We start from the raw sequence: 15,433 nt of genomic DNA, 5'->3' as shown, positions 1-15,433 counted from the left end.
CACTGCCTTGACTAAGTGATTTTCTTAATGATTTATGTCCCATATTTCATGGAACAGTAAGTAACAGATCATAGGATGTTTATAGACTGTTCTGTAAATTAAAACATGCAAGTTCTATGTCCACAGCCTTGAACAGTGTGAAGTAAGCCCAGTGTTGTTTCTATGCACTTATAATGTGACAAATTTCTGATATTAATTTCAGATAAGAAACGTCTTAATTTTAAAACATTTAAACAAGAAAAACATTCCTTCTTGTGACACTGAGAAAATATATGATAGCAAAATGGAGTTCAGGCTTGTCACATTGCTTTTCAGAGAAGTGATTTTCTGACTGCAGAACTCCATGCAATTTACTCTCCCCTCTGCTGTTTTATCTTCCTCTGACAGGTCACTGGAGAGGATAACATCTGATTTCAGACAATGAGGTTGGGCAGAGGTAGCAGGCAAGTGAGGCCAAATTCTATGGCCAAGGCTGTGAGACAGTCTCTGCATGCAACATCACCTTTTCCTCCCTGCTCTGCTCCTCCTTCCTGAAACAGGGCTAAAATAAAGTCGTGCCACACGGGGTCTGTGCTCTTCCTGGCAGAGCACAGGCTGGTCTGGAGAGACCAGGCAGCTGTGGAAAAGGAGATGATCAGAATAAGGCTGGAAGGTGATGAATAACTGGACTGGTGGCGGAATAAAACCCAAGCTATAAAGGAGGAATTCCCAGTCTAGACTGGTTCCTGGTGGGATTGACCTGTCAGGGCACTGGATGGTAAACACTCTATTAAAGCCTGTCATTTAAGCTATGGGAACCACAACTTTGGTTCTATGGGGAGAGACTTGATTTGGAGTCAGAGGACATCAGAAGGAATGTCAGTCTGGGGTTTGTACCCTGCAGGGAGGAGAGAGGAAGGCACACAGTGAGGAGTGGGGTCACATGCACATGTAGGGAAAAAAAAAAAAACATACTTTTTTTTTTAAAAGCAAGATTCAGTTTGCCCCTGGTTGAGTGCATTACAGATCTAAAAGAAATTAGATTGTATGAGCTGTTATATGTGAAATCACTCATATTTAAAGCTGTAGGCGAAAAACAATATATTGATGAGCCTGTTCTTCCTGTGGAGAGTCTATATATAATGACACAGAAAGTTTACTCCCACAGCTTTCAGTCTCCTTACTTCAGCAAAACTGATGGGAGTAATAAAGTAAGTTGTTGCTTTTCCCTTCTTACTACATTTATATGAGAGGAGGAGGCTGAATGTGCTGTCTTTTATTACTTTTCTCCTCCAGGAGCAGGTAAAAAGTGATATATGCTTCATACTTTTTTTACAAACAGATTATACTGGACAGATGCTTAGAAACAGCTTAACTAAATCATGTGAAGGGATGCCTGCACTATGCAGTGTGGAAAATCTGCTGCTTTTGGTATAACCAGGCAGAAATGGAGATTCATTTGGGGCACAAGAAGTTGTGAGATTATGGTTCACCATTAGGAGAAAAGTGGAAAAATGTCCACTGTGAGTTATGCAATAAAGTTCAGTTAAATAACAAATCTTTGGAAGTCCCTGGTTCACGGAAGTGTCAGTGGGTTTGTGGGCTCATTTAGAGCCAAACAATGTGCCCAAATGCACCAAAGTATGAGAAAGTTCCACATGATTGGCAAGCATGTGATTCAGGGGCTGAAAAACTGGTTTTAGTCTTTGAAGCAAGTGGGCATTTGCTGTCAACACTGGTTAGTGTTTAACAAACACTTCCTCCCAGATTTGTTTAAGGTTGTGAATGTGATGAAGGACTTCAGCACTTACAAACTGTGTTTTCTTGGCAAATCTGTAGTTTTGTAATTCTAAAGTGGAATTAAAGCCTTGTGTGAGCTGCTTGCTGTTATCACTTAGTTTGCAATCCCAAACACTCAGATGTGGATCTGGGAGTGGTCTGAAAATTAAAACCAAAAATCAGCAATGCCCATTGTGTGTCTGAAATCCTGCTTCTAGGGATCCACTTAACTGCTCTCAAGGTTTGCAAAAGGAGACCTGCCTGCCTTGGGCTCCAGCATGTGCAATGCACTTCTGAGAGTGCAGCTGGTCTCTGTAAGTGAGAGAAGCTCTCACCTTGTTTTCTGAGCCCAAGTGCTGGTGTCTTGTGTTTTCATGGTATGCTGGTGGTTATGACCTCTCCAGGGAAGTGAGGCAGAGAGCTCAAGGTTACCTTTACCCTCGGGGAGGTTTTCCATCTCCTAGCAAGGTGTCCTGCTTTTGGAGTTATTCTGGGCAATAGTGAAGACTCATTCAAACAAAGGAGAGAGAGCAGGACAGACAGTTTATAAAATCTATGAGGAATGTAACTAGGCCCGATTTAAGAAAAGCCTACTGTGGATTTTAAGAGACAATTCTGTCACAGTGGGCATATGCTTTCCAAAACTGGAAAGTGGGATCAAGTGAGCAGCTCAGGCAAGTAAGAAAGGTGACCCAGCCAGCTTTTTGGTAGGTGGGGGTGCCAGTCCTTACTGACTGAGCTTGACTGCATCCTTTAGCACTAGAGAGCCTCATCCTTACAGTTATCTGAAGAGAAAATACTGTAAACCAGGCCTGTTAATGGTAGTGGGTTGGAAATGCTGGGTCTGTAGGACATACTGCAAAAGGACAGCCAGCCTGTGCAAGCTCAGCAGTTGGTTGGCCAAGACACCTAGATATCCAGGAACTGGTAATTTATGCCTCTATAATTCAGACATGGAATGATACATCTTTAGTGACTGAGCTGTTTCTCTGTTTAAATAAGTGAGATGTATGTGTTGTGGAAGGCAGTCAGCACTCAGCAAGAAGACAGATTAATTTAAAATTAACTCCTCATTGGAGTGGAACTGACAGGCCTGTAGAACATTGGCAGTTTTAGGGGTTGTTAAAGTCCCATTAAACTTCACTGGCTTGGGACTTGCATGAGTTGCAAGTGCTTTGACAGTGTAAATACATGTGCTACAGATTGTGAGTTTGTGCCCTAAATTAGCATTGAGCTAACTGGAAACAAAACCAAATTTTTCTTGAGAAACTTCAGTTCTTCTAGGGTTATATTAATTACGTAAGTATGATTTCTAGGGTTATATTAATTTCCAGGAACCAGGCAAATCTTTTACTCTTCCAACACTGAATGTAGTTAGGCTGGTTTTGAATCTGTTCCCTGCTGCAAGATGTGAAGAGCTGGTTTGCAAACCTTACTGTGGCTGCTCTGGCTCTGGATGGGCTGTCAGCCAGGACGTGGGTTAAAACCTTGGCAGCAAGATGATGTGACAAAGAAATATAAGACTGCTCTAAAAGATGCCTTTTTGTGCATCTGGCTAGTGCTTTTCTGTCATTGAATTTCAAGGGCAGGGCATGGGGAATCATAGCTGACTGTTGGCACTATTCTTCCTTTGGAAAGACAAAAGAAATAGCACATTGAGACAGCATTTTTATGTGCTTCTTAGGAATAAAATCTGTGGTGAACAGAATAAGAAAAAACACAGGTGATTTTTCAAATATATTTTACAGATATATCAATCTCTGTCTAATAAAATAGGCCAAATTTTGACTTTTTTACCAACTTATTCTGTACATGGATATTCTTGTTTTTGTTTAGTAATTAAACACTGAAATGTCTTTTTATCTAAAAAAACTTCTAAAACACTCTGTTTTCTCTCTTAAAGATATTTTTCTCTTTTCTCCTTTGAATTTGCCTTCTAGCCAGTGAAAATAAAGAACCTGAGCAACATTTTGAGTGGGTGGCTGCATAAAGTATAAATGCTTGGGTGATTACCAGGGCAGAAAACCAACCATTTTGTGAAGAAGGTCTTTTCCTCATAGAGTCATTCCTTCAGCTCTCTGTGGGCACTAGGCAGTGTTTGCGTGCATCCTGTCACTGAGTCTATCAGGTCTGAGTTCTTATAAGCTCAGCTTCATTTTGAAAATAAGCTCTTCCTAAACATTTAAGTACATTTGTAGTTTTAAGGAATATAGTGAACTCTCTTGTTCCATGTGTCATGTCTATTTTCTTACCCTCTGAAAAGTAAAATAACATATTCTTCATATGATGATTAATGTGTAATGATCTTCACACATTACATAATGTCCCATCTTCCACTGGCACAGCAGAGAGTTGCAAATCTGTCCCTTCATAAAGTGTAGACTGATGTCATTTAAGCTGGCTCATCCCTGCACAGCTTCCAAAACACCATGTGCTTTGCAACAGCAATGGCAGAATCCATTTCTTTCTCCTTTTAAAAAAATAAAAGCACAGATGAAATGTATGTCCACACCATGCTAACAAACCCAACCCAGCAGGAGTGCTGCAAAACTGATAATATTTTTTTTTTCCTGGAAATGGTGTGGTTGGATTGGAAGGTGTTTAATATAGAAGGAAAAAAACCACATTTATTCAATCTTCTCCCAGAATATGTCTATCCAAATGCCTAAGTTCCTCATAACTAGTGTATATTAAAATGGATGCCAGCAATGCTGTTCCCTAATTTTACTTTGGTATGCATGTAAACAGTGTCAAATGTAACATACATTAAATAGAAAAAACAAAAACAGGTTTTATCTGTAAATTCTAAAATGCCTTTATAGGAGTAGAGTCGTTCCAGTCCTGTTCATCAATTAAAAACTGTGAAAACTTGTCCTTCCTGCTCTTCACTCCCCAGAGCTGCACAACCCACAGCACCAGCTCGGCTGCCTTGTGGGAGAAGACAAAGGCCACATTCAATGCTCCGTGTATCAGGCAGTCCAAGTCAACATTTTCTGGATAATTTCATTGCTTTGACAAGTTTCAAGATCGATGCAGTATTTTATCTTCTGTTTCTCCAGTATCTCTGCCAGTTTTCAAAGGGTTTATTTCTTTTCTCCCAAACAAAGAATGTCTTTCTATCATTCATATCTCAAATGGGCTTAATTTGTATTTTTCTGCCTCCAATTTCTGATGGTTTTAATACAGCTGTTCTTTGACTCTAAATGCATTTCTATAACAATTCCTCCTTAATATATGATTTTTTTTTTTTAGTCTCACATCAAGTCTAGCAAGACAGATTTTGTGCCAAAGTTTAAAAACAATCTCTGCTCTAATTTCCTCCCATTAGTGTGCTAGAAACATGATGTTTTTCTTCAGCAGATATCCTGATCTAGGATTTTAGCTGATTTCAGCTGAAGCTAAAATGATAATTTCTCCAGAAAATAAAAAAATAAAAAAGCTGAAGACATTTAGACCCATTGTGATTTCAGTGATAAATTTAATCTTCATTAGACAAGACAGAAAATACTTTGCCAAGAAAGAGACTGGAAGAAATAAGCAATGGCCTTTTAGTAATAAAATAGTACATAGCTATAATCTGGTGCTTGTCATTAGTAACACAGACCATGTTTAAGAGAGAAAGTTAGTTTCATTATCTGCATCTTACAGATTGCAAAAGAGAGGCATTCATTGAGCTATTACAAAAAAAATACTAAAAAATATAAGTAAACTGCTCTTTTACAGCATATATTTAGTTTCTTTTAGAGAATCCATCTCTACACTATATATACGACTATAATTACTTAGGTTTCTCTTATGCTTCTTCAAGAATTGAAAAGTTCTGACTTCTTTAGTTACTGCTCTTACATAGGTCCATATCTATGGTACTGCAAGGGGCCAGATTGGATCCCTTGTTATTTAGAATCCCTACTATGTTGTCAGAAGTCCTTAGAACACTTACTTCATGCATGTGAGTGAAAATAGAAGGGAATAGATCTTCTTTTTTAAAGTTTTTTCAATATTTTTGGAACAAAATATGCAGAAAGGAAGGAACTGGGTAAATATAGAGGGAAATGTAAGTTGAACAGCAATTTCAAGCTGAGGGGGAAGAGACCTTGAAATAAGATTCTATGTATCTTTTTTTTTAATAAAATACTATTTTCATTTCTTGACCATCCCATCTCCACAAAAAAAAAAAAAAAGGCATCACAGATAGAACATCATAAGCATAATTAAGCATAATTCAGTGTATCTATAATCGAAAATCAACTAAAGACATCTTAAGAATTCTAAAGTACTAGCATTTAATGTATTTTTCAGTCAGTGCTAACCTAAACATGTAACCATCCCATATAAACCCAGTGAGATCACCTTTAATTCTCCTGACCCTTGAAGCAACTCTGTGGTTGAACATGACAATTTACTTCTTTTCCTTTTTGCAGGAAATTTCAGGAAAAACATCTTGACACCACAGTGTAGTAGGTTCTGGCACTAAGCCTTTACTGTTTATTAAATGAATTCATTAATTCTACAAATGATAAATCTGTTTACTTGTAGCTGGATTAATCTTTCTTAATCCTGAATCATTTTTTGTCTAGGAAGACTTTGTGTGCAGAAAATGAATGAAGATATTTAGTTTCCTTGTTTGATCCATAATGAAAGTGAAGGGGTTTGAATTTATGGCTCTGATGGAAATCAATTTGTGATCTTGAGCTGAAAAGAAGTCCAAGTTATGTCTCCATAAACTGCTGTAAATTTTAATTTTCCCATCTTCAAAAAATTCTCTTTTGCCACTCTACTGGAAGAAAAATAATGGACTTTTTTCCTTCAGCTTTTATAACATCAGATTATTATTATATTCCCTGCTACACATTTCCGGCTTGTTCATTTTCCAGTTTTCCAAATCCTGACCTCTGTGAAACATCTACTACTGCAAACCACTTCCTTTCCCCTCCTGTGATGGGGGCAGAGGGGATTGAGGATGCAGAGGGAGAAATGTGCCATATTTAAGTCATGCTGGGTTTACATTGCATGATCTGCCTGTCTTTGAAGTGTCCAGGACGTGTTGAGTTCTCAGAAGTGTCACTCTGTATGTAGGCTGTGTTTTGGCACACTGCCACAAACTCATTAATAAGTCTGTTTGGACATAGTAAGAGGCTTAGGAGTTTGCCCTTGTCTGAGACAAACTTACCAAGGGTGGTTTCAGTGTGTTGGGCACCACTGACTGGGGAGGAGAGGAAATCCTTCATCTGTGTGCCATCAGTGCTTGTTGTACTTGATGAGGCATTGTGTCATTGTGCCAACTTTCTTCTTTTTTTTCCCGTGTGCCAGGTTGCTCAGACTGTAACCTGTGCCCCTGAGGTGACATTGCCTGTGCCTGTATGTGTGGGCAGCTCCATGTGTGGGTGTGTGAGCCCTGATTTCCGTCTGTCTGTCTTTGCTTGAGCGCCCCAATCCTGCGTGGCTGCCTTTGGGGTGAATGATTGATCCTTGTGCCTGGTTCAGCCAGCCTGGCAGGGCTGCCCAGGGAGCCAGCTACCCTCTGGTGCTGCTCCAGCCCCAGGGAGGGACAGCCCGTGGGGCCTTGGCCTGTCCCTGCAGTGTCCCTGCAGTGTCCCTGCAATTGCTCTTTTCCCCCGCACGCTGCTGTGCAGCCACACCATGTGTGCTGTCTGTGCTAATCCATTTTTGGAGCAATGGGCTTCTCTCTGCCTTATCCTTTGGCTTCTCCTCAGGCTAAAACTGAAGATAACCTTTCTACCAAAGCTGCATTTGGCACTGTCTGCTCAGGAGGGCATAATTAGCCAAGCTAGCACAGGTTCTTACATCCCAGTTATTTACTATCTTTTTTCTCAACAAGTCATGCAAAATGAGTTCCAGACATATGCTGCAGCTCAAACTATGAACACCTAGTTCATTTTTTGCATGCTTTTCTCTCAGATCCTCAGGTTTTTCTAGTGCCTAGGTTTGCTAGAGCCTTCAGGAAAAAGAAAGATGCCTTCAAGTTGGAACAGTGAAGTGAGTGCATAGGAGACGCCTCTAATGCTACTGTGCAATACCAGCAATCATACTGTAACCCACTTACTGATCAGAAAAAAAAGCAAAAAAACTTCTTTACAATGTGTTTAAATAAGGTACAGTTGGTATTAGTATTCTCTGGCAAACCTTTGAATTGAGTTTGGAAAAGCAAGAATTTGCATATAAATAGAATATTATAGAGAGATCTCCATTTCTCTTGGCAGGGCATTTTTTTTTTGTTGAATTCTTTACTTTTTACTGCTTTTAAAATAAATAATTCTGTAGTTTTGCAAGGGTTTGTGTTATAGGGAGATTTGTACAGAAAGTACATAAATTACACATGAATTAACATTTTGACATTATTGCTACAAATTAATCAGAAAGCAGCAAATTATTTTAAATTTGTTAACTACTTCCTTTTCTATGCTGTAGATGATAATGCACAAGAACATAAAATTATTATAAGTGTGAGTTCTGCTCCAGGTACATAAGAACACTGTAGATATACTTTGTTTTGGAAACTCAGTATGGGGTAATATTCATCTATATCCAGCTGGGGGTCTGCATTACTGATAATTATTGCAAGTGCTACTGGAGAGGTGGATAGAGAACATATTAGTATAGGGTGCAAAGATTAAGTGAATAGTACTCAAATTGAATTTGCCATGGCTGGGCATCTAAGTCTATTAGAGCTTCTTTTCTTTTTTTTTTTTTTTTTTCTTTTACTTTGTAAGGAAAGACTAAAGCAGAATCAATTCCAACTTCATTATCTTTCTTTTCAAAGTGATTTTGTCTTCCTGTCTCCAAAAGGGGAGAGCTGAAATAAAGGATTACACTCCACATTGTTAGCTTAATCATAATTGTGTTTTTATCGTTCCAAAAATAATACAAAAAAGGTCTGCCAGGATGAGATGCAGATGTGCATAAGATTTGTAAGCACCTAATAGGTGTAAAATGTTTTATGCCTTCCACTTGTTACAATCAGCCTTCTCTAGACTCTTCTTCTAACCTCAGATGTGAAAGCAACTTAAATCCTTCTAGAATATGTGTGCAAAAAAATTAACCACTTTTTTTTTCCTTTTTAAATCTTCTTTTTACTAAAATAGCTTCAAAATCTTGATACTGGCTAGGTTTTTGGTGATGACTGATATCACTGTGTACTGACCAAAATTCTCTCCCTCCTCTTACTATCCAGCATCTTCGAGACTGCAAGCCTTCTTTGAGACATAAGTTGTATTTTTTTGGTTCTGTATGTATTCAGTTAGCAATAAATTTAACTCTTGGTCCCCAGGTGGAACTGACAAAAAGAACAGAAAAATAAATCTATAAGAAATTATAAAGCCATAATCAGATTGCTTGTAAATTCAATGTGCAAATTATTGTGTTTATATAGCTGGAGAATATGAGTGAAGCTGGAATTTAACAATATATCCTCAATGTTGATTTAGGCTAATCAAAGTAACAGTTTGTTACCAGTGGACTCAGATCTTGACTTTACTTATACCATTTTAATTTATCTATATGATTACATAAATATTTACAAAGTGAAAGTAAATCAGGCAATTAAAACAAGCAACCAAAAATTTTAAATAAAAACAAAACCAAAACACACCACTACATTATAAAAAACTCTGCCTGTACTAATTCTAGTTGTGACAAAGATAAAGTTCTAGAAGTGTGGTAATATGCTCTTTGGGACCACTTGTAGTGGTGAAAAGTAATTATTGAATAGAAAGCAGTTGCAAAGGGGAAGGTCTGAGTTCACATTGTAAATAAAATGGATGTGGAGGGAAATTGCCAGTTATGTTATTTCCCTACCATAACACCTATTATTATTGATACTGATTCTCTATTGGACATGAGTCTTAGTTGCTACTTATTATGTAATTGCAAGGAAAATGTACCTGGAGCTAGTGTTATTATTTTGGATATTATTTTTTTGTTCTGAGCAAACAATTCAACAGCAGTACAGTGATCATCATCTTCCATCATTCAGAGTTTTATCATCATTCACCTCTGATTCCCTTTGCAGGCCTCATAAATTGTCATCCCTAGTTGGGAAAAATAGGATCATGCTATGCATTATTTCCCCACATATTATTACAATTCTGTTAGCAGTTTCACACAAGCTTTAAAAAGAAACTGTGAGGATCTGGTCTTTTGTTGGTATACCCAAATCATGACCCAAACTGACACAGCTATTTGTGTGCTAATTATCAATGTGGGATAGATTTTACAAATCATGTTATTTTTAAATTTATTAAGAAAAGTGTTGTATCATTATCAAAGACATATTTTAAGTCAAGCTTATCTATCTTTCCTAAATTAAGGTCAGAAAGGTGGAATTGGTCCTAGGCCCATGAATCAGGTACAGATGACGAAAAAAGTCTCTATTTTGTTGAGGTGTTCATAGGAAGAGTTCATTTAAAGCAGAAATTTTTCTTTCTTTGAGACATATGACTGATATCTGCTGTAATAATCATAATTTAACCTATAAGCCCTATACCTGGAGAATCCTTTAAAGGCATGTTTATGTTTGGAAAGAGCCTATAACTTCATGGGACCAGTATTCATATCTTTCATCAACATTTTTTTGGTCTCTCACCCTTACTGAAAGGGTCATAATAGAAATAAAGACTCATAAGACAGGCTATAGAAAGTTACTTAAGCAAAAGTAGTATCATGACATTTTCTGTGCCCTGATGAAAAAATTTGTGTATTTGATACTTGATTTTGCTGGCAATTGGGCTGTGGCATATTTAGAAAGTTGATCATATATCTCACAAGCAATCTTCTGAATACAGGTTTCAATGTGTGAGTATTTCTAGTCTTTAAAAAAAAATCTTGCTGATTATGATGCATTTATGAAATTAGTCAAATTGCAGAGTTGTCTTAAATGTGTGCAATCATGGAATAACGCACACATTTCAGAAATGCAAATCCGAAATTCTGATGTGCTGAAACACTCCACAAAATTTTGTCTGAACTTTTGGAAAAGGGGGAGAAAACCCAAAACTAGTTGATTGAATGGAAGAAGATTTATGTAATTGCCCTTTTTCCCCAAAGAAGGTTTCTTTCTCCTTTGATTACATTGCCATTCATTAAAAAGAAAAAGTTTCTTCTTTGTTGTTTCTTCCTTATAAATAAAGATTTATGTAGCCCCGACTTCCTTGCAAAATCAGAGCTGTCTTACTTGTCAGGTTCAGCTGTTGCATTTTGGGCCTATTTGGTTAGAATTTCTCTCTTTTTCTTTGAGGGCAGTCTTAGCAAAACAGAGAACCCATGTCCCCACCACATTTAGGTGTCTTCTTCCCTTTCAGCAAATCTTTCTTGTATACCTCAGCATTTCTGATCTGTTAGAGCCCAGTTTTGCATCTCTGTTCATACAATTCAAACAAGTTGCTACCCATCTGTGCTTGCCAATATTGTGATTTTATTATGAATCAGACATTACAGCATTTGGCTTCTTTTCAATTGATTTGAATTACTTGTTCTCCTTCAGTGTTAATTAAAGCAAGAGCTCCAAGATCTAAGAGATAAGACCATAATACTATAATACATTTCCTCTAAAATGCCTTTTATGTGATTTTTTATTTTAATCTACACAGAGATTTCAACCAGAAACATCAAACAGTTCTAACTTGCAAAGTGTTGGAATTTTAGGTCTCTGAATGCCCTTTTCTTATGGGATGCCCCCTTTTAGAACTTAAAGATAGTTTATCTATCAATTACCTGAAAATTTACATAAGTTTTATTTACATAAAAGTAAAATATTCTGTTCAGCTTATTTCAAAAATGTTTGTCATTTTCTCAGCATTAGAGATCTGCTGGGATAAACAAAGAGAACATTCTGGGGCAGAGCTGGTCCATCCAAGCTCATCACCCCTCTCTATCCCCTGGAGTTTAAGGAAAAGGTTTAATGAAGGAGGACTCTCACAGTATGTTTCTTTATTTATTCCTTGAAATCACATCCAGATTTTATCTCACATTGTAGCTCAGTATCCTCACATTGCCAGCCCAGGACAGTTAACTAGTCGATTGATAGCTGTGTTTTACAGATTTTACAGTGAAAAACCTCCAAAGATTAGTTTTAAACTGAATAGTTATCACTTCCTGAATTTAATTCTTGCTACTATTCAATTTAGAAGGATATCATGCAGCCTGAATACACTTAGATGATTCTAAACCTTCCTTATGTCAGTATAGCTTGTACCTGTAAAAATGTTTATCAGTGTAATGGCAGAAACAATCTTTTTTAGAACATTTTCTATGTTTCAATGAGAAAAATCATGTAATTAAAAATTCAAAAGGGGGTACAAATTGTGCACTAATGACATTGAAAATCTCTGTAATGGGGAACGGGCAAGCCAAATTTTGCAGATGCCATGATGCAATTATACCATAAAATATTGAGAAAATTGTGTAGAATTTCCAAGCCAGTGGAAATACCCCAACACATTTCTTTCCTTCTCATTATCATTATATTATTATCATTTTAAAAACCAGTTTATGTTGTGAACACCTTAAAGGTTAGAAACTTCATTCATTTCTATTCAGGATGTGGGAGAACAAGGTGTAATTGATTTTCTTTACAAATGGGTCTCAACTTGAGGTGAATGGGATTTTAAACCCTCCCCTAAATTTCACTTGTTCTATGTGCTAATTTAAGTGATTGCCTCAACACATCAAGCATGTGTGATAGCCGTGAAAAGAGTAGGCTGGAGTGGGGCTGCAAAATGGGGGTGAAATGCTTTTTGTGGGTCTCTCTGAGTGTGGGTTTTGAGCCCCCAAGGCCAGGCAGGAAGGGTGTTTGAGGGGAAGGGCTGGTGCAGAGGTGCAGAGGTGCAGAGCCCTGTGTGCCCTGTGTGCCCTGTCTGCAGGTGTGTGGTGTGTGGCGCTCCCCAGGGCTCGCAGAGGGTGCCGTGGTGTCCCTGTGCCCCAGCCTCGGTGGCAGCAGGGGACAAACTCTGCCTCCCTGGAGCCAGCCCCGCCTGCCCACGGCTCTGGGCAGTTTGCCGTGTCCCACGGCCTCCTGATCCCCGCAGCAGCACGGGGAAGGCTGCAAGCTGAAGCGGGGAGGGCTGCTTTGAGTAAATTCTGATAAGGAATGTGGAGGAATAAGTTAGTTCACCCGCTGAGCTGTCCCTCTGCATCGGGCTGCTGACTGTCTGATAAAATAGGGAGCACAGTAGCAATTTGTTGAAGTCAATGTTCTAAGGCTTTTAAGAAATGCAAGGAAACAGGCTTCAAAAAGCCACCTATTAAAAGAAAAGAAGTATGATTCCTTGGGGTCTGAGGAAAGATATGGCCTGAGATTTCTTGTTTTGCATGTCAATTAAATTCTCATTTATCTAGCTGGCCAAACACCTTCATCAGACATAATTTCAGCTTGGCTGAAACTGATCAAATAACTTAGGAAATGAGTTTAGTAGATTTGGGAGAGTTTGATAGAAAAATGGAACCACATAGAGCCTAAAGTGTGTTAGATATTGTTTCTGTATAGTAAGACTTTCTGGTCTGCCAAGAACAATGTTTGACAGATTTTTCTATATCCATGGCTTCTACACCTGTACTTGCTATGATGCAGAAAACCTTACATTTTTGAACCTTTAATAGCTAATTTTTTATTTGTCCATCACTTCTGTACTTTGACAATGTGTGTTGCTCATTAAGGACCTCAGAAGTTGTATCATCTTTTGTTCAGAAGATTCTGTTTAATAAAGCAATGGAAGTATTTCTGCAGATAATTGTTTACTGGTCTATCATTTCAGCATTTTCCTTTACCACTCCTTTTGAGAGGTCTGGTTTTTTCTGGATTTTGGACCAAATCACCTTCTTCCTGGCCCATCAAAAGCACAGAGCCCCCCTCTACTTGTCCTTTTAGACACTAAGACAATGTGAAAAGCATATCTGATTTTTAGTGCAAAATATACAAACTTACTTCACTCTCTCTTGATGTTGGTAACCAAAACAAATTAACAGAAAAATACTTTGATAGGGTTTAGGATTGGGCAAAATGAAAACTTCTGAAGAATTAATGGTTTTGTAGGTTTGTTTTGCTGATAGTTTTACTAGTATGAAAAAGTTGCAAATGAGCATGAAAATGTCCAAAAGTAATATGTTAAACACACCACCCAACTGCTCATCCTTGCAGAAGATATAGTGGGTGTCTGCAGACTTCACACATCATTCATGTTTATCACGTATACAGCAGGACAGATTTATTTATGAGGTGGAACAGCTGTTTATGAGAATTTCACATCTTTCATAATGTTTATTTGCCTTTCACCATGGCTTCCAAGCTCTTTCAACATAAAATCAGTAAGAAAACCTAAGTCTGTACAAGAGTTTCTCTGTCTCTTCTACATTTGTTTTCTTAGGTGATGAAAATATTTTTTTTAGACTTATTCTATTTTGAAAAGTGTCAGCTACAGGGAAACATGTATTGAAGTTAAAAATGTTACAGGAAAAGCTTTTCCCAGACAGAAAACAAGCAGAAAAATAAAACAGTTATGATGTTTAGATGAGTCTACAAAACTTAGTCCAAAATTCCTGAATTTTGTATAATAGTTCTTTTAAATATTTACATTGCCATAAAATCTTTATAAGGGATACAAATGGCCAATTATAAAAATTATTTTCATTTCAATTAAAATTTATTTCATGTATAATTTACTTTCAATTGTGATTAGCAAACCATTGTTCTGTTCACTTACTACATTTCTTTGTTTTGCCTTTCTTTTCTTGTCAAACAGGTGTGTTTTATGAAGTTGTTCAGAGCTTCCCTCGAGTGGAGGAAAATGTGGAGGTGGATTCATTTGTGAGCAGCCACAGGTGGAGAAGGCACTCAGAGTCCCTCAAATCTGTGGACACCAACAGAGCCAGCATGGGGCAGGATTCCTTGGAGCCAGGGGGTTTCACAGACCTGCTGCTTGAGGAGGGACATGACAACACTACACAGATTGAGGTAGATACTCATTTCATCTATTTCATTTCATTGCCTTTGACTGGGGCTAAGTAAAAAATTATGACATTTTCTTCAGGGTATTCAAACACTTTTGGGGAGCAGTACCTCTGGTCTTTGCCCTTGTGAACCTATCAGCACATGGAAGCTGGAGTTTTCTCTTGTCCTGAGGCTGGAGCCTGTCCTTTATGACTTTTGAAGACAGTCTCTCGAGGACATTTGCTATTTTGATGGAGGACAGTTAAGGGAAGTCCCATGTTTTAGCAGTTATTGCTGAAAAACTGGAAAAGGAAGTAGTATTAAAACAGAATAAAATTGAATTATTTTTTGAAGTTGATGTAAACACCTCAATTTGCAAGACTTTGGATCTCTTTGGATATCTTTGGATACCTGGATATCTTTCTGGAGAGTAATATCCAGACACAGACCCTAGAGAAATGAAAACTTGGAAGAAAATTCAGGTTGGTGATTGAAAAAAATGGCTTACTTTTGATATTTGGTCTTCCAAAGAATAAGATGGATTGAGTCCATCTTTGTGAAGCCTTGGGACATTCTCCCTCTGCTTTGCAGTGTCATTCAACCTCTAATTTCTTATTTAGCTGCCAGATAGCTCTCTGTCTTGTTTTCTTTGGTTCTTTTGTTGTTGTTGTGATGGTGTTTTTTAAGTATTGAACTTGGGGGTTTCCTGTTAATAAAATCTGCATCCTGTTTTTC

General features: G+C 37.8%; 1 protein-coding gene across 1 annotated transcript in view; it reads left to right on the top strand.

Moving 5' to 3' along the window:
* The window catches only part of PLXDC2 (plexin domain containing 2), a 253,466-nt gene that overhangs the window by 99,715 nt on the left and 138,318 nt on the right, over nucleotides 1-15,433 (top strand). Inside the window, exon 2 of the mRNA XM_058018381.1 lies at nucleotides 14,511-14,722. Within this exon, the coding sequence (XP_057874364.1) occupies nucleotides 14,511-14,722 (212 nt within the window). The remainder of the gene's footprint in view (nucleotides 1-14,510; nucleotides 14,723-15,433) is intronic.

This window comes from Melospiza georgiana, chromosome 1 (assembly GCF_028018845.1).
Source record: "Melospiza georgiana isolate bMelGeo1 chromosome 1, bMelGeo1.pri, whole genome shotgun sequence".
NCBI lineage: Eukaryota > Metazoa > Chordata > Aves > Passeriformes > Passerellidae > Melospiza > Melospiza georgiana.
Note: the sequence above shows the minus strand (reverse complement) of the source record. Positions and strands in the feature narration are given on the sequence as shown.